Raw genomic sequence first — 19,085 nt, forward strand, 5'->3', positions numbered from 1 at the left:
AGTTTGCAAGAGGGGGAGTGTTCTTCTAATTAAGTACCATTATATTTGAATAGGGCTGTTACAGAATATAAAAATGTCAGCTTTCGCTCTTTTACCTGGCCGAGAATACACGCTGTATTCATGGCGTTCCAGTTTAGTTATTGAAAATAAAATACTTCCAGAGACACAAATATAAAAAAAAAACCGTTAGACCTCAAATTGTCTGCAAGATCAAAAATGAATGAATTGTCGGAGATTGTTGGAGAACTTAGTTTAACTTAGGAATAGACAACACAATTTTGGAATAGGATATTTGCAGAATAAAATTTATCCTGCATTTGTTTAGATACTTAAAAAGGTGAACAATCTTGGTGTGTCTTTTTGTCTAAAAACTTAGTAAAAAAGTTTGACAGCGCCTTAAAACAAATATATAAACGACAATAGATCACCAAATTAATATACGACTCAAATAGATCAGTCGTTTAATTATTTAATGTTACTTATGTGTTTGTATAAAAAGACAAATAAAGATGATTCAGTCTTTTTAAGTTCCTAAACAAAAGGAGTTACGACAATCAGCTGATTCTATAACTTAACGTGAAATTCTCAAATAAAGGCATTCCAATAGAACTACCTCAAAAACCATTTCTGCTTTGTACCAGCCCTAAAATCCACCCCTATTCGGTACCACCATAAGACCTATTACACGATATCTCGTGCCAAATGTTTGCCTACCTAATTACGAGGGTAGTTCATAATTACGTGGCTTCACAAACGACGCGGCGTGTCGAAAAGGGCAAAGAGTTGTATCCGGGTCACCTTAACACCAGTCACTGAGGTTACATTAAGTGAACATTGTTATCGACGAATATAAATTGATCTATGTCGTAATAAAATAATTAATAGATGGAAATATAAAAATCCTCGTTTTTAAATGTGACTCCATTCTAACTTTGACAACATCGGTCCAGCCGTTTTTATAGATGTTGATTGCATTGTCATCCGGTTTGAAGCTACCCTGAAAATTTCAGCCTACTGCTTTTCAGGAAGTGCCTCAAAATTGAGTTACAAAAATCCATCTGGAACGACAAACAAACAAGAAAGTGAGTGTATAGAAAAGTGGGAATAAATCAAAATCATCCTACCCTTTTCCCAACTATGTTGCCGTCGGCTTGCACTCTAACCGTTTGTAGCTAAGTACCATATTTTACAAGGATCGTCTGCTTATCTGACCTCCTCAACCTGTGCAACACGATCCTCCGATTATTCAGACTAGTTGTCAGAATAATCGGAGATACTTTCTAGCTTCTAACTGCTCGTGACGATTGTACTCAAAGATGTGAAATAACAGCCGAGATCCACAATTTAAAATGCCTTCCGAGACATGAAGGAATTACTCGTCATGACATAGATGGTCGGCAATTCGCGGACGAAATCAAGTGTACCTTTGATCAATCAACCATATTAAGCTTCATCCTCTTAAACTTATTTATTTGCCGTGCCCGACAGGCTAAATGTTATAATCTATTATTTAAAGTTTTACTACCTAAGAATACATGGTACTAGCTGATGACCACGGTCCCACCCGCTACAAATGATCCCACGGGAACATAAAATCGAGACAAAAACTATCCTATGATTTTATTTCCACGTTTCGTTTCGTCACCAAGTTTCGTCTAAATCCTGTCAGTGGATTTTGCGTAAAAGAGTTACAAACATCCATACATACAAACTTTCGTTTTTATAATATTAGTAGGCTTGAACTTGTGTAGTTATACCTTAGCCACAAGCTCAAAAAATAACAAACACAAATCCTTACGAATCATTTTCCGATCATTAGGTCCCGATGACCCCTTGAACAATTAGCAATACCCATCATTATCAAACACAGGTGCACATGTACCCATGGGGTTAGCCGGCAGGTGCAAACTGGAGTTTATTTTAACTAATATACGTGTTTTTGTAAGGTTAGGGCGGGTAATATGGGCATAGATCAAAGATCGGCACTTTTCAACAGTCTTCAAAAGCAAGTTCTAAATTCGTATGTATTTTTATTACCTTAGAACTTAAAAATGGATTAATTGATTTTGTTGATTCATTTTTTATTTAACTTTAAATAGATGCCATTTGTTTCCATAAAAAAACATTAAATTTGGTTCGGTAGTTCTGTATTGGAGATGGTATGGCTTAGTTGATCTTTTTTGAAGTGGGCGTGTTTTAATTTAAAAAAAAATATTAACGATGTTTGCTGGTAATATTTTTGCTTAACTTTAACTGAACCACATAATAATATGTAGTCTTCTCTGTTCTACTCAATTTGACTATAGCAAAGTGGGGTAAGTTCCCATGAAAAATTCGCGACCTATCACAGGTTTAATACCTGCGCGAATTGAATCTCTTTGGGTGCATGTGACTTCAATTTTTTGCCAGACCTCCCGCGATACAAGGATTAAATTCCATAGAGCCGTTTAATATAAAAAAACAGAAGCTCTATTCCATAATATATTTGCTCATTCTACCACCGCATTTACTCTTTTGACCCATTACGACCATGAGTCAATATTGTCCCTTCAATTTGTCACTTGTATCACTCAACCCCTGTCCAAAATAATTACCTGTTACATCTGATCGCCGCCACGCGACGTTAAGGGGTTTGCCATTGTACTAATATTTGTTGAAACTGAGGACAGGATTTTTAAAGGCTCGGGGATAAAAATATCGCTGATTTTTTTCATAATGGAAGTATCCTTAGATTATTTCATTTTCTCTTTATTATTGTATGGGGGTTTTGTCACTTAATGATAATGTGGACCTCGTAAACAGGATCATCGGCCTAGCCTTTTTGTCTTCTTAATCTTTTTTCAGTTAGCAAATTCTTAGGTTTACCCGAACTCTAATAAGAATGGCCAACCAATGCCAACCATTTTCTGAATTCACCGTTGACACTGCTGCACTTATGTTCGTATCGGCTTATATATACATAATCATGAACCTAAGCCGATATGACAATCCAAAGTATATAACCGTCCGTCCATCCGTCACCAGACTGTATGTTCTGAACCATAATAGCGAGACAGTTGTAATGTTCAGAGATGATGTATTTTATGTCGCCGCGATAATGACAAGTAATGAAAATAACTATAGATGCTAGGCGACTATGGGAGCAGGACCCCAAACTTGATTATCTTTAAAATATTTGTACGAAACCCTTAGTACCGTGACTGCTCTTGACTGCTCGTGACTCTTCACCGGATTTTCTTTCTTTTTGCTATTTTCAAATGCTTGTATTTCCAGATGTCCACAATGTAGTCAGTCCACTGCTCGCTGCTCTGCCACCACAGCTGCACTGCCTCCCACCATACTGTCACCACATACCACCACGGAGCACCACATGTAAGTACTAGGTGGATGGTAAGAATTATATAAATTATATAATTCTATGAATATATAAAAACTAGCTCTGACCCAGCAAACGCTATTTTGCCAAGTAAACTATTTCTAGTTGTATGTATTTTTTAGGGGTATGAAAAATAGATGTTAGCCGATTATCAGACCTACTGAATACGCGTGTAAAATTTGGCAAAAATCGGTAAAGCCGTTTCGGAGGAGTACAGTAACTAACATCGTGACACGGGAATTTTATATATTAGAAGAAGATTCCCACTAGATGGTGTTGAAAGTCAAGCTTTTCAGTTTTTAAGTTTAAATGTTTATTTTTTTTCGGATAGGAAATCATTAAATTAATACTTAGGCTTGGGGTTGTGTCTGAGAGAACCATATTTTTACTACTTTAAACCCACCCATGTTCATTCATTTGCAATTTGTGTACCGGGGCCACGGCAATACTTTTGGAGAATTCCGCTGGCATAGCATAAAGTTATATTTATCTGGCGCAATGACTTATGACTGGAAAGTTAAAGTTTAGTTCGTCCGCAAAAACAATTAACAAAATCAGATACGATAAAATTTGCCAATAACCTATTTAAGTATAAATTATTTTATTTGCAAAAAGAGTGACAGCAACTATGCTGTGGAGTTTCTTGCGCCGTTTCTTTTTCACAGAACAAGCACTTAGGATGCGGTGAAGAGTGGGCAAAACGGGGTGCTGTGCAATTCAACTAGACATTCGAAAAGTACTACGTGACATTATCCTTTGCTTCCTCACGGAAAAAGCACTTAGGAAGCGGTGAATGGTGGGCAAAACTGGGGTCTGTTCAAAGACACCAAAGACATTTGAAAAGTACCACACATTAGCCTAATTTGTGACATATTTTTCCAGTATTACCTTCCCGACCAGCGATTTAGAATACCGTCGGCGAGGCGAAAAACGTCCGATACCACCAGAACTTAAAGACGAGAAGTATTTTGAGAGGCGACGACGCAACAACCAAGCGCGAAGAAATCTCGGGACGCTAGGCGGATAAGGGAAGATCAGGTAACTTAAACGTTTTTAACGACGAGACTTTACAACGGCCTGTAAATTATGAAAATATTTTTTTCTTTCTTCTATTTTTTGGTTTTTCCTTTTCGTTTTGTTATTTTTGTCATGCATGTGTTGTCTCTGGGTCCGTGCTGTATAATATTTTTTTTTCTTTCTTTCAAAAAACTACTTTGAAACTACCTTGATGATTTTTTTTGCGAGACCAAGTGGAGTGAAATATTGTATTCTGCAAAATAGCATAGATGTAATTTTTTAAGCTAGATAGATGTATTTGACAGCTATGCCAAGTTAAATGAAAAAAAAATCAAGAAACCGGTCCAGTAATTTTCTTACTTATTTTAATTTGGTGATTTTTTTATGTTTCGCATCTGCCGGGCGTCTTGTGACTTCTTTACTACCTTCGATTTAATCAACCGACTTCAAAAACGAGGAGGTACTCAATTCATCGGTATTTTTTTAATACCTCTGTTTTCGGATTACATAATCATATTTTGTTTATTATTTTTTCATTTAACCTAAAATAGATGTCATTTGGTCCCATAAAAAGTGTTGCTCAGTAGCTTTTATCAAGGTTCTTAAAAGAAAAGTGCGTTTCATTTTTTTATCTAGCCCACTGTGTCCCACTGCTGGGCAAATCTTTCCACGATAGTGTGATGACTATAAAAAATTTACATTTTTTTTTGTCAATTACAGATAGCTTGGAGAGCCTGCCTTCTAGAACAAGAGAACGCATCTTTACGAGCTCACGTCGCCGCGCTACGTCAAGAAGCCCTCGCCTTAAGGTCACTCCTCGCAGCCAGAGACGAGCCACCACCAGCACCTTCTTCCACGACCCCAGATTAATTTTCCAAACTTTGTACGAAACATTGAGGACCTCCTAAAGACAAATATTCCATACTGCCGTCATAACTAAGAATGCAGTAATCAACCTTTTTTGAGATTTTCTTTATTTATCAGATTACAAATCCCGCGCTACCCGTGCCTTCGTCAAAATGTTATGAAACGAAATATTCCACATATTATACATGGCAACAAACCATTGTCTGTGATATGGACCTGGGCCCTAATTCTTCTATTTACAATGGCCCATGAATTAATGGACGTTGGAATTAATTGGCATTATTCGTATTATTCCAATTGTTGAGTTGGAAAATTGCTTAGATTTTTCAAACTCAATAATTGGAAATTCAGTACGAGGCTCAACATTCACGCGAGCCGAAATTCATTGCATTTAATCCTATTGTCATTAATTCAACGGACATTGTAAATAGCAGAATCGGGACTCTAAGGGACCACAGATTATCAATGACTTTATCATCTTTCTTTTAATCCACATTTAAAAAAAGAGGGTAAGGTTTTGTTTGACCGCGCATAGTGCAAACTCTGCCAGTATTTTTTAACTAATTCATCTAAGTATATTTTGTCCTTGAATGTTTTACAACCTACTACGCAGTTAATTAAATGGTAGACAAAAAAAAAACAGGAAATAATAAGTAATGAAAAATTATTAAGGCTAAGTTGACTCCGTCCAGTAATTGCTAAGTTTTTAACTGTTTAGAAATATAAACTTTTTAATATTTAAGTTATGATCGATCTCATTTAATAAAGTGCAATTATTAAATTTAAATAAATAAGTAATAATAAATAATAAAATAAGTTTAAAAAGGCATCGCGAACCATATTTGTGAGTGAATTCGTGTTTGTGCACAATCACATGACTATTGTATACAACAATATTAAATTATATTTTAAAAATAAATACTCTTTGTTTAATTTCATTATTCTGTGATATTTATTTTTAATACTGCTCTCTATTCTTGTGATGAGACTCAACTAGACACGGGCAAATTTTAAGTAAATTTAATATATCCATGAAAATGTTAATTGTTATTTTAAATTTGCGGGAATTACTAAAAGAAAAACGCTAGTCGTCACTAGATGACGCTACTTTAATGTATTTAGGAGTTTGGAAAGAATCGTCGAAGAGGTATTTTTCAATAATATTTTACTATTTACAATTAAAAAAATCTGTATTTTGAGTATATCATTAAAAATTTTAGAAAATTAAATTGAATCATAAATTAATAACTTTTTAGAATTACGTAAGAAGTACGTTTCCGTTGGAAACAATTACTGACGTCAAAAAAAGAGTCGCGTTTCATTGGTGAAAATCTATGACGTCATAAGAATTTAACCAATAGAATGTCAGTTTAAAGATTTCAATGCCAATGAAAACGTTCCAGTCGCTTCGTAAAAAGGAGAACATTCTAGTGCGCGAAGCATTAATTTTCTGTGATGGCAAGTTTGAGTTAGGTGTGCTAGAAAAAAAAGTAAAAATCGTTCTTTCATGAAGTTGCGTCACCCACATGTTCTGTTTGAAGTGAAATAAAGTCGGAAAATAAATTAAATAGTTGATAATATCGTTGCAAAAATGTTGACCGCTACGCGGGCGATCGGCCGTAAGGCTCTGGAGTGCTCCGGTTTAAGTTCCGACATATACACACAGAGGAATTTCTCGACAATCCTCAAAAACGTGAGTGACCATTTTATTTCTGAAAACGAATGAAAATCGTTTGTCACATTGTCTGAAAATGTCAAAAACTTAATAATTTCTAGTTCTTTGCTTCTATACTAATTATTTCTTAGTGATTTCTTTAATTATTCGTGCCGGTTTAGTGGACGCATGGACTTGAAGTTCTATTTGTCTTTAGGTTAAATAAATGGTCATAAAAACCGTACTTTTCAGACTGCTGCTCCTACAGTACCTATTTACCAGCGACATGGAGTCCAACACAGAAACAAGTGAGTCCTGAACTTCTAATTTATCAAAAAATTCTTTCATATTTCGTCATAACCTAACTTATTGCATATCGGACATGACCTTTGAATACATAATAAATTGAGGTTTATGAACAATGGTATGCGACCACCTTACTAGTAAACATGTTCACTATTACATACATTTGCAGAAAAATACGTTTTGTGTATATTTCCTTAGGCCCATCTTAACAATATATTAGCCAGCCGAAATCCCTCGGGTGTTAAAATTGTTACAGACATTTCAAAAATCAAAAGTCATTTATTAATGTAGCTCAAAAGACTTGTCACCAAGTTAGAAAAAAAGAAATTTTTTGTTACGTCTCTGACAGTTTATGGCCATTCCTCTATTTTTTCCATAGATTCTTTTATTCTTTGATCATCCATTGTTTCGATCAAGCTGCGACCTACATTAGGAATTTTCAGTTAATCGCCATGGACCTCTACACTTTTTTATTTTTGACGAACGGTGTTTGGATACCAGACTCGTTTGATTAATTAGAATGGTAAGTCTACATCAAAATTACATTGATTAGGTACTTCATTATTACAACTCCGAAATCCCGTAATTATGATGCATAATTATTTTGTTGTAAAAAGCATTTGAAATTTTATTTTATATTCAAGATACATCTTCGTTGCATATGAATACTTCGACTAGAATGTTGCTTTTCTAATTAAAGCTTTGTTTTTATTTTTAGAATGAAAGTCGTGACATCGAGAGGCCAGTTTTGTGGATCCAACTGATCGAAAGGTTGATCTGACTACGCATCTACAAGAAATTGAAAAAACTGTAAAAGTCTGACAGCCAGTCTAACCAAGGGGTATTGTGTGTTGCCCAGGTAACTGGGTTGAGGAGGTCAGATAGGCAGTCGCTCCTTGTAAAACACTGGTACTTAGCTGAAACTGGTTGGACTGGTAGCCGACCCCGACATAGTTGGGAAAAGGCTAGGCCGATGATAAGTAGTAAGAAAACTTCTGTGCCTTCGAAAACTCAGTAGGATAACCTGAAGTTTGGCATCTTTGCTAATAGTTCATTAATCAGCTCTCAAAATATTGAAACATTTAACTTGTATTGTTATTAGTATGGAAAAAGAAAGTAAATTGAAGACATGAAGGTCAAACAGTCACAAAATCATCAAATATTCCTATCTAGACAAAAATTACATTTTTTTTCTGCGTTGATTTTTTTAGGGTAACTTTTGGCCAATGTCATAGGAGTCAACATCTATTCCAGTTGTTTATGTAAAGATAATAAAAACCAGTTTTTTAGCATATCAGAGTATGTATTGATTTGATGTACAATCTGGTACCAAGGCACTTGATGTCTTGGCAAGTCACTGACACGGTTATTTGTATTGAGTTGTTAAAAAGTCTTTATTTACGTCAATTACGTTTCTTATTCCAGTGGTTGTTTGGTTCTGCGATACTTATTTATTTGTCATATGACATATGGTATAATATAAATGCTGTTGTATTGGCCTATAGTAAATTATGTAACTAATGAAGACTTTTTTGATCGGTCGATTTTACAGTAATATTTTAATGAGTTGCTTGTCTATAATCGGTACAGGTAATTATTTTGTTTGAGATGGCCAGAAGTCTGATGTTGTGGGTGGTGTTGTACTCATTTTGTCATCAATGTTTTGTAGTTGGTTTAACAACTCTTTCTGAAGGGTAAAGTCCAAGTTCTGACCATGGTGTTGTTAATTTTATATTTATGTTATGTGCTTAAAATAAGAAAGATGATTTATTGTGATATATTATGATGAATGACCAATACTCGGGTGTTTTATGAACTCTTGCATCTTCAGAGTTACAAAAAAAAAACGGTTGCGTTGATATTCACCAGTAAAAGCAGTTGCTTCAGATTATTTTGCTGTCAAAAATGGCAAATCTTAGTAAAGTTCGTTTAACCAGTAATGATAAACCATATACAGTCGTGGTCAACTAATTAGGGACATGCAAGATAGTGAAGAACAATAACCTGTTATGTACATACAAATATAAAACCCTATTGATTTCTCAGTAACTATTATTTGCATAATTTGGTCCGATTATTATGCTTTAAATGGCTGTAAATAAAAGAATAAATAAATAGAAAAAAGTATTTAATATCAAAGGTTGAACATGTATTCAATTTTAAGGTATAATTCTGTAGCTGGACATTTAATTAAGGACAGTAAACTATAATGAAAAATAGAGTTAAACAAAACTAATAATCTGCAGTATTATAATATCTTTAACAGCTCCATTTTATTTCGTGTAAAATCAGTACCCAGTAGCAAAACCTTTGTTAGTAATTACCGCTTGACACCGATGTGGCATAGACATTATCAGTTTCTGGCATGTTTCGACAGGAATGTTTGCCGATGCCTCACAAAAAGCTTCATTAAGTTCATCTAAAGTTGTGGTACGATAAGTGGCTACTTTTTTCTTGATTTCGTGCCAAAGGTGCCCGATTGGGTTAAGGTCCGGGCTATTTGCTGGCCAATCTAGCACCGATACTGACTGACTGGTAAGAAACGACTTGACTGAACGGGCGGTATGTTTCGGGTCGTTATCATGCTGAAACGTCCATATAATAGGGAGATGCTCCTCAGCATAGGGAAGCATCGTTTCCTCCAATATTGCCTTGTATTGATGTTGGTCTAAGTTACCCTGAACTTTCCTCACAGGTCCCACTCCACGTCCAGAAAATGAACCCCACATTTTAATGTTTCCACCGCCATGTTTCAACTGCTTTTTTGTGAATCTTGGATTCATTTCCGCTTTACTGGACGCCGTACGTATTGCCTTCCATCTGAAGAAATCAAATTAACCTTGGTCTCGTCAGAGAATAATACATGTTGCCATGTAGGTCCAATGTCCATATTTACGTGCAAACGCCAAACGAGCATTTCTATGTTCTTTCTTCAACAACGGTACTTTGCGAGCCACTCTTCCGAACAACCCTGCTTCTACCAGACGTCGTCGAACGGTCCTCGCTGAGACACCAGCTCTTTCGTCTGTCCCAAACACTTCGTGTTTAATTAAAATAGAGCCTAGAAACGGATCTTACTTAGCTAACCTGCCTATCATTCTATCTTCTTGCGGAGTTGTTTTTCTCGATCTTTTTGTTCTGGGCACATTTAAATCTGTGTTATTGCGTCTGTCATGTTGCACTGCATTGTATACCATAGTTTTTGAACAATTTAACACTTAGGGTCTCGCGCCTCGATTTGTAACACACAAACTCGCTACCGGGTGCGTTGGACCTAGTATAATAATGTAGTTTATTTCAAAACTGATCAATAAAAGTGAATGTTTACTTTTTAATAAGGGTAATATATGAATAAAACACAGACAATTTTCAATCAAATGCTAATATTTATTGTTTTTTATTAATAAAACATAATAACAAAAATAAATGAATTTTTACCACATTTTTTAGGCAAGATTAAGACTAATTGTTTAAATTTCTATAATTACTTATTATAAACAAAATCTTCTATATTTTCTTAGACTACTATAATGTATTTACTTAGGCGAAATGGCAATTTGAGATCAATGAATACAGAAAAAAACAAAAACAACTTTGAAAAGTAACAAAATTAATTATTTTCTTTTGGCGCAAAGTCACATCTCAAAATTCTTCAGTCTTTTTCTACACTAAATACTAGTTACAGCAACTTGAACAAACGTGCTTCGTGTGTTCTCCACAAATTGGTATATTGCATCTTACACAACAAACTTTGGTTTTCCTGTCTTTTTTCCAGTTACATAGGCCGCAGCGCACTTTTCGTCCAGGTATTGGTAGGGATGGGTTGGATGCCATAGTTGGTTCGACTTCTGGTATTATATTTCGAATACTGTTCTTGATATGCTGTGGAATGTTTGTGATAGAAATTCGTTCATGTAGATGTGGTTGACTCAGGGAAATAGCCAACGTTTTGGTGAAATCTCTTCGTGTGATGTTATCAACAGGCACAGTAGCTTTCTGAATAATATAAGTGTTTAGTCCTCCAATATTCAGTAACCCAAAAAATATACAAAGTGGCCATCTTTGAGTCCGTCTTGACACAGAATATGTGCCAGTCATCTGATCAACTATATCGACTCCACATTTCAAGGAATTGTAGTCGGTTATCATTTCCGGCTTCTGTTTTTCACCGGAATCTACATCTATTTTGGCATCATGATGCATAGTAGATGCTAATATATAATAAAGCTATAATAAATCTGTCATCAATGGAAAACTCATGAACCAATTATCCATGACGACATTTCGATTAGAGCCTTTTATTGGCACCACCAGTCTTTTCACCACATCACTGGGAGAGTTGCTGATCTGATATGGCCCATCTCTTTGTTTACCGGCGTAAATTTCGAGATTCGACGTATAATAAGTATTTGCGTCACATACGGCCAAAATTTTGAGTCCGTACTTGGCTGGTTTGCTGGGAAGATATTGTCGAAATGGACACCGACCACGGAAGGCTAATAGCATTTCATCTATAGTGACATGTTCTCCGTGTTTGTAGTACTTTTGAATGTTAGACACAAATTCCTCGAAAATTTCTCGGATTGGCGCCAATTAATCTGTTTCTTTTCTTGCCTGCCTTGTCCTAATTTCATCAAAACGTAAGCATCTAAGCAAAAAGTGAAATCTACATCTTGACATGGCTGATATGCAGATATCACATCCTGAACCATCAGTTGCCCACAAGTCCTTTGTATTCAAGTGTGCTCCTCTCAACTTTCCTATATAAAAAAGAAGTCCCAACAATGCTTTTATTTCGACTATAATTGTAGGTTTACAGTCTCTCTCTCTTTCAAATTTATCTGTAACTTTTTCGGTTATGTAAATATTAGTAAAGTCCACTATTTTCATCAAAATTTGATCTGTGAATAAATGACAAAACATTCCTAATGGTGTAGTCGAGTTCAATGCTTCTAGACAAGGCCCTGGAACTTCACGTATAATATTATGACTTCGAGTTCTTACGTTCCTTGCGGGTTCTTCGATACTCCATTTGGTAGTTTTATCTTTGCCGATGTAGTAGCCATTTTGTAAAATCGATAATGGAACACAACCTAAATCTGAACGACGAAGATCAGGGGCTGGTCGACGAATGCCTTGCCTTGGCTGTGAGGATAATTCACGCTCAGATCGTATATTCACTTCGCCGTCATCACCTTCTTGTTCGGAAGCTGATTCATGCTCATTTATTTCTAAGTTGTCTTCAGTCTCAGAACAGTCTTCGTTATCTATTTCTTCATTGAGATATTCTTCTACTTCATTAAGTCTTAAGACCCGATTAGAAGCCATTTTCTATGGAATAAAGTGAGAAAAGGTAGGTGATTAAAGTAATAACATTCAACAAATATAACTCACGTGTTTAGTCGCTACCGGGTCCTGTGGACCCATACACACCTTACACGTCCGTAGCACTCACACGCAGCGCGCTAACTGACGACTGAAATCGTTATCTGTCACGCTAAACTATTGTTGAAAGGTACTAAGAGCGGCAATGTCGCAACCGTTAAAGTTTTAAAATTATTAAACAAAATACAGAGTACTGGGTTCATTAGATCCACTAGAGATTTCTTAAGTGTTAAATGTTCTGCTATCCTTCGGTATGGCCAACCATGCTCGACAACAAACTTCATGATAATTTTTCGTAGTGTTGGATCGCAACTTTTATTTTTACCCATTTTTATTCAAAATATTTTTCAAAACTTAAAATAAATATCGGGATTGCCGCCAAAACTACCACGAATTAATAAGAGAAGAAGTAAAAAAGTATTGAGATTCGAATTTTGAAAATAGAACGCAATATCTCAGTGTCCCTAATTAAATGGCCAGCCAGCATTATTTGAACAAATAGCACTACGATAATCTATCAGCTATACTGTCAAGAGGTTTAGGGTTTGTTTCACAATCAATATGTAAAGCTTTGAGTAGTTACTTAACGAGTTAACTACTTCGAGGTTAAATCCTTTCGTTAACTTTTTTTGCGTTTTACAATCATCCAATCGGTAAATTAAAGTAAAGAGTAACTAATTAATACTTACTCAAGTGTGTGCTGGCAACCTTAGAGTTTAACGTTTCGTTTCAAGGCGCGCATAATTTAAGTGATTTTTTTAAAGTGTAATAAACACAGAATAATCATTAGAAATATTTTTAGTTTAATTATCAAGTATATTAAGGTGTATTGATGTAAAAAAATAGTACATTGTAATGTAATGTGACTCATTTCACATTTTTGACGATGTTTTTAAAATCAATGTTTCTGTAAGAACGGAACGCAACGAATTGTCAGTGTCAGTTTTAATGGTCAAGGCTAGCTGGGGTTTCATGGTGATTTTCTTTGGAATCGTACCGAAAATTTGTTAAAATGGCTTTAAAACGGGAAAGAGGTAGTAATTTTACGCGCGTAGAAAGTGACACGTTAATTCAACTTGTACTTAAATATAAAAACGTGCTGGAAAACAAAAAAAGCGATGCCGCTACATGGGCGGAAAAAGAACAATGTTGGCAGAAAATAGAAACAAATTTTAACAGTATAAGTAGTGTTCGATTTCGTAGTGCAAAAGCACTAAAAATCAAATACGACGGAATAAAGAGGGATACGAGAAAGAAATCCGCGGCGATCCGGGCAGAAACGTATCGTACGGGAGGCGGTCCAAGTACCGCTCCAGTGTTGACACCGAGCGAAGAAAAAGTAAAGGAGATGATTTTACTTTCAGTGGTTGGAATGGACAGTGTATTTGACTCTGACAAAATAACAGAAACAGGTAAAAATACTTTTTACCCATATCAAACACAAGTAAACTCATACCTATATATAACCAGGGGGGTGATTTTCTAACCCCAACATCTATCTCGATTGCTTTCAATTTGACTGGCATTGCTTGTTGTCTACAGCATGCTTACAAAATTGCTTTAGCAAATGAGCAGTGGTAGTCAAATTGAAAGTGATTGTGATAGATAGTAGGGTTAGAAAATACCCTCTCAGGCTACATTCAACATAGCTTGACTGTTTACCTAACCTACTGATCTTAAAATTGGAAATTACTATTTTTATTTACAGAATCTCCTCAACTGATGACCAACCCAAATATAATTGATGAAAATTCTAGAAATTTCACTGAGTTTCACCAATCTGAACCTGTAGTTGTTGAAACTATTGAAATGCCTGATGAAACGCTTCTGATACATGAAGAACCAATATCAAATGCTTCATGTGAGTGTTTTCTATTTCTATTACCTACCATTATTATTCCTTGTTTCATTATTACATAAATTTAAAAATATTTTTTTGGATTCAGGTGAGAATGAGCAAAAAATAAGAAAGTTGAGCAAAAACAACTCTGATGATGCCGATGTTGAATCTGCCACAAAATGGTCACAATGGAAACCATCATCTTTACGTGCAAAGAAACATCCTGCTTTGTGTGAGTTTTTTGTATTTTTTTTTATATATTGTAGCCAAATATAGGTTGTTTCTATATGTGAGTGGTCGACAGCATGCTCTAAATATATTTATTTACTACTTGTTCCAGGTAAACAGAAACCCAAGAGACCTTTTGAAAGGGTGGCAGAAAGCAAACTGGAAATTGCAGGCATCCAAAAACAAATTCTTGAAGAAGAATTAGAGAATAAACGGAAACAGTGGTTATTTGAAGAAGAAGAACGACAGCACAAACAAACAATGTGGGCCTTAGAGAGGCAATTGTTACAAAATAAAATAGATAAAATTGTGTAAACATTTTATTTCCAATAAATTTTTGTACATAGCTATTCATCGTATTAGTGAAGCAAAATAGTCATTTATTAAGTTGCTGCGTACACTACTATCCTCTGTATTCTGTGTGCTGCTGTGATATTCCTCCCCGTTGTCAGACTCTTCTGGCCAGTTTTCTTCAAATTGTTGATCTCCCATATCAATAGCAATGTTGTGTAATACTGCACATGCCACAATCACAGCCTGAACTCGTGATACATGCAATATTATTTTTTTGGTTAGAACAGGGAACCGATTTTTCCAAACACCAAATGTTCTTTCTACCACATTCCTGGTTCTTATCTGGGATTCATTGTACAGTTGCTCTGCAGGTGTTCTTGGATTTGAGAGGGGCGTTAGAAGATATGAATTGTTTTCGTATCCATTATCACCGAGAACTACACAAGGACCAAATTCTCTGTTCATCAATTGTTGCTTTATAAATGAATTATTGAATATAGTTTGATCATGGGTTGCTCCGGGCCATCTAGCCACAATGTCAATTATTTTCAATTTTGCAGTTACCAGAGCTTGAACATTAAAAGAAAAAAATGACTTTCTGTTTCTAAAATTTTCTGCATTTTCTCCACCTAAAAATAAAAATATATATATTAAATTACATTAATTTGAATCTGTACTTATTTAATATGAACTTTTGGAGTCTGATAGGTATGACCAATACAGAACAGATTTTAATTTGGTAGGTACACAGTAATTTGAACTATTACGAAATACAAAAATTGATTCTTACCTGGAGATTTGATAGGTATGTGTGTACAATCAATAGCGGCTATTACTTTGGGAAATCTTGCGATATCATAAAACTCTTCCTGCAGGTGATTCGTATTTGTAGGAAATTTTATAAATTGTAATCGTAATTGCGCAATCGCATGTGAAACTAACTTAACAATGCGACTAGCAGAAGCCTTGCTTACACCAGTGAAGTCACCTACTACGGTAAGGAAACTTCCTGTTGCATAATATCTCAATGTTAATAAAAGACGATCCATAGGCGTAACTGCATAATTCCTGGAACAAGGACACAATACATTAGACGAGGTAGGTGCATAACACAGGCAAAGCACTGAAGTTACATAGATACCTAGATGTATGATAGATAAAAACTTACCTCGACGTAGGAGCAGTTATTGTGTCCTGTATTAGAGAAAAAACATAAGTCACAGCTACTTTAGAGAGTCGAAATCTCATCTTGAAGTCAGTATCGTCATATTTTTCCATATTATTCGAACGATTTCGAAATATTGGTTCCCTACGCGGTCCCGTCACTCGATCAAAAAATTCATCGAATTCCTCTTCAATAATATCAAAAATATCCATTTTAAAACGAAAACAAATTGATAGGCACTTTAATTAAATGCGGATTTCGAACCGCATTTATTTGAGGTTATAACATTTGTCAAATTTACTTATCCAGTAAACGGCTACTTGGCAGTCCATCCGATGATTAATTTACTGATCAGATAAAGTGGTGATTAACCTTACTGTTGGATTGTGAAACGCAATTAAGTAGTTTACTGAGCAGTTATGTTCGAAGTAGCTTACTTAGAACTTTACTTCGCGATTGTGAAACAGGCCCTTAATGTTTAATAAGTTGTTATTGTTTGTATAATCGGGCACATAAATGACTAATTAACAATTCGGTTTAACCAAAGAGTGTCCCTAATTAGTTGACCACGACTGTATGTGATGTGGGTCGCAAAAAATAACAATAATTTATTATGCTTGTCAACTTCTTTTATTTATTCTGATTTTCATGCAAACAAATCGATTGAATATCGCAAGAATATAACTATATTGACACTTTTCTAGCTTTAGCACTTGCAAACTTTTTTATCAATTCTAAATAATTTAACTTTTAGGCCAGTCAGTTAGGACAGTCTTTCCTGATACAGTAGACCTTAGGTAAGAACTTTGTTCTCCTTTGGCAACAGTTAATAGGATACGAAGTGCTGCACATACATTCGCAAAAACATCTTGCCGATCGTTATTTTTATAAGAACTTTTATTGGCTCTCCTGATTACAGATCTTTTAATAATGGATTTAGATTTCTTCAATAAATTCTTGTCCATTTATGTCACAATTTTCTCCATTGGCTATGGTTATTTGCAAACAGCACAGGCCTTTTCTAACAAGGCATTTTCTGGAATTATTTTTATATCGTACAAAAAAGACCATACAATCGTTGGATTTGACGTAAGCAGAGGCAAAATTCCTCTATCTACCTAACCTAAATATTGACATCTTGTATTTTAGCACGGACATAGGGTCTTACAGACCCATGTAATGATTTGACCATATAAATAACATATTGAGTTTATTTTAATTAAAGATTGGTTTGTAAGTAATAGTATTTGAATATTTTTAAATTATTTATTAGAAAAAGGTACTAATTATTACAAAAATAACGAAAACCGGCACTTTTAAGTCAACATTTTCATTGAGATCACTTATGGTACTAAAAAATATATCGCCCCGTAAATAATCTCCCCTAAATAGCCCCCTAAAATTATAAAAATATTACCTACTCTTATTCTAATTCTGACAGGATCATTTGTCCTATTATTCTTGCCACTCTTTGCTTGGCTTGCATATTGGGTTGTTGGTGCATCATTACAGACATATCGGCTTTTTGCAAGAAGACAAATACTACTTTTTTTCTTTTGGTTTCCTTCTGGAGCTTCTGCTACATCCATCATCGTGGTGCATCCTTATCTAAAACGCGTTTCAACGTCAGGTTCAGTTCTCTTGACAAATTTTTGATCGAGGTTTATCGTCTCTGCAAATGCGCTACATCGAGACTACGCGCTACCGTTTTTATAAAGATTCCTCTATCTATTTCCTTATTGTCCTTATGTTGATTGAATAGTACATTAGCATTGACGCCACTCAAATCAAGAATTCATCTGCGTGTTCGACGACTGCTTGAGTAAATGAAACATTTCTTGTCTGTTTCATCGACTCCTCCTTTTGTAGAGTTGTAGTATAGAATCATATCATTCATATCAGGTTTTTTAGAGACATTATCAATCTTATGATTATCATTATGGTGCATAGAAGAAACCAAGCTTTGTTTGGTTTTGGCACATAGGAACACACCGTGTTTTGGCCAATAAATCCGAACAAGGTGAAGTTCACTTGCCGATTCTTCTGTGGCAAGAATTCGTTTGGTATCTCCCTCTTATTTTATTTCACAGTTCCCACGTAAGTCACATTTCTTTTAGTAAGTTCATCAAAAAGCTCTTTAGAAGAAAACCAATTGTCGGCTGTAACATTGATCGAGGTATCGATACTAACTCGGTATCGTTTAAAAAGTAGCGATACTCGTATCGAATAGTTTTTGAAAAATGTAAGCCATACCAAAAGGAGCGTTAAAATTCTTTGATAAAATGTACAAAAAGGAGTATTTTTGTAGCGCTCCCTTCAAATATCATTATTTCTAAATGATAGCCACGTGGTATATACGGGGTGACTGGAAATTAGTGGCGGAGCCGTTAAGGGGAGGTAGTCTAGGGTTATTCCGACAGATATCACTATGAGACCTACCGTCCTTACTTAACCCTTTCCAAGATATTCCTACTTAAAGAGGGTAACCCAAAAATTCGTCCAAAAAATTTTCAAATAGTAATAAATCCTAAAAAAAAGTGATTTTGGCCTACTTTTTTTTGTTTTGCAACAAAGATATTCTAAATAAGTAATATTAATTGTAAAATTTCCGCAACTGTCATTATTTTATGCAAAAACTGCTAAACAAAAACGGAAAATGTAAAGAAAATACTTTGATGGCTGATAAGACATCAATTTTCTATAAAAAGTCACCCTTTATTATTACGTACAAATAAAATAATTTAAAAACTTCTACGTTTTGTTCCCTTTTAAATGAGATATTAAAATCCAAAATCGATTAAGGAACCATCAAGATAAGACTAATAATAAAAATGAAAGAAAAAACCAAACTACTGAAGAATAAAACTTTATTGAAAAAAAAAAACTGTTTAGAGTTCATTTTCGAAGTGTCCACCATTATTTCTAATACAAGCTAGTGCTCTTCTTACGACAC

General features: G+C 35.0%; 2 protein-coding genes and 1 long non-coding RNA gene across 3 annotated transcripts; 2 read left to right on the top strand and 1 right to left on the bottom strand.

The window, feature by feature from the left end:
• Positions 1–6,687: 6,687 nt before the first annotated feature.
• On the top strand, positions 6,688–8,088 carry LOC113505552. Its single transcript, XR_003401631.1, has 3 exons — positions 6,688–6,953; positions 7,167–7,743; positions 7,939–8,088. It is a non-coding gene; the product is annotated as an uncharacterized LOC113505552 (long non-coding RNA).
• Positions 8,089–13,435: 5,347 nt separating this feature from the next.
• Positions 13,436–15,021, top strand: LOC113505556 (fibrinogen silencer-binding protein-like). The gene is made up of 4 exons (XM_026888331.1): positions 13,436–14,017; positions 14,314–14,466; positions 14,552–14,677; positions 14,786–15,021. Exons 1-4 carry the CDS (start codon positions 13,618–13,620, stop codon positions 14,986–14,988), a joined length of 882 nt encoding a protein of 293 aa, XP_026744132.1. The 5' UTR covers positions 13,436–13,617; the 3' UTR covers positions 14,989–15,021.
• LOC113505555 (putative nuclease HARBI1) lies at positions 14,981–18,692 on the bottom strand. The gene is made up of 3 exons (XM_026888330.1): positions 16,136–18,692; positions 15,758–16,035; positions 14,981–15,596 (listed from the first exon to the last, which is right to left on the bottom strand). Exons 1-3 carry the CDS (start codon positions 16,342–16,344, stop codon positions 15,025–15,027), a joined length of 1,059 nt encoding a protein of 352 aa, XP_026744131.1. The 5' UTR covers positions 16,345–18,692; the 3' UTR covers positions 14,981–15,024.
• Positions 18,693–19,085: the final 393 nt, after the last annotated feature.

This window comes from Trichoplusia ni, chromosome 26, assembly GCF_003590095.1.
Source record: "Trichoplusia ni isolate ovarian cell line Hi5 chromosome 26, tn1, whole genome shotgun sequence".
Taxonomy (NCBI): domain Eukaryota; kingdom Metazoa; phylum Arthropoda; class Insecta; order Lepidoptera; family Noctuidae; genus Trichoplusia; species Trichoplusia ni.

Bases quoted from the DNA above. Each gene is read 5' to 3' on its own strand.
- LOC113505556 (XM_026888331.1), top strand. From the start codon at position 13,618: ATGGCTTTAAAACGGGAAAGAGGTAGTAATTTTACGCGCGTAGAAAGT. The intron at 14,018-14,313 runs GTAAAAATACTT...TTTTATTTACAG, and splicing joins TGACAAAATAACAGAAACAG to AATCTCCTCAACTGATGACC. The intron at 14,678-14,785 runs GTGAGTTTTTTG...TACTTGTTCCAG, and splicing joins AAAGAAACATCCTGCTTTGT to GTAAACAGAAACCCAAGAGA.
- LOC113505555 (XM_026888330.1), bottom strand. From the start codon at position 16,344: ATGGATATTTTTGATATTATTGAAGAGGAATTCGATGAATTTTTTGAT. The intron at 16,036-16,135 runs GTAAGTTTTTAT...TCCTTGTTCCAG, and splicing joins ATAACTGCTCCTACGTCGAG to GAATTATGCAGTTACGCCTA. The intron at 15,597-15,757 runs GTAAGAATCAAT...TTTTATTTTTAG, and splicing joins CATACCTATCAAATCTCCAG to GTGGAGAAAATGCAGAAAAT.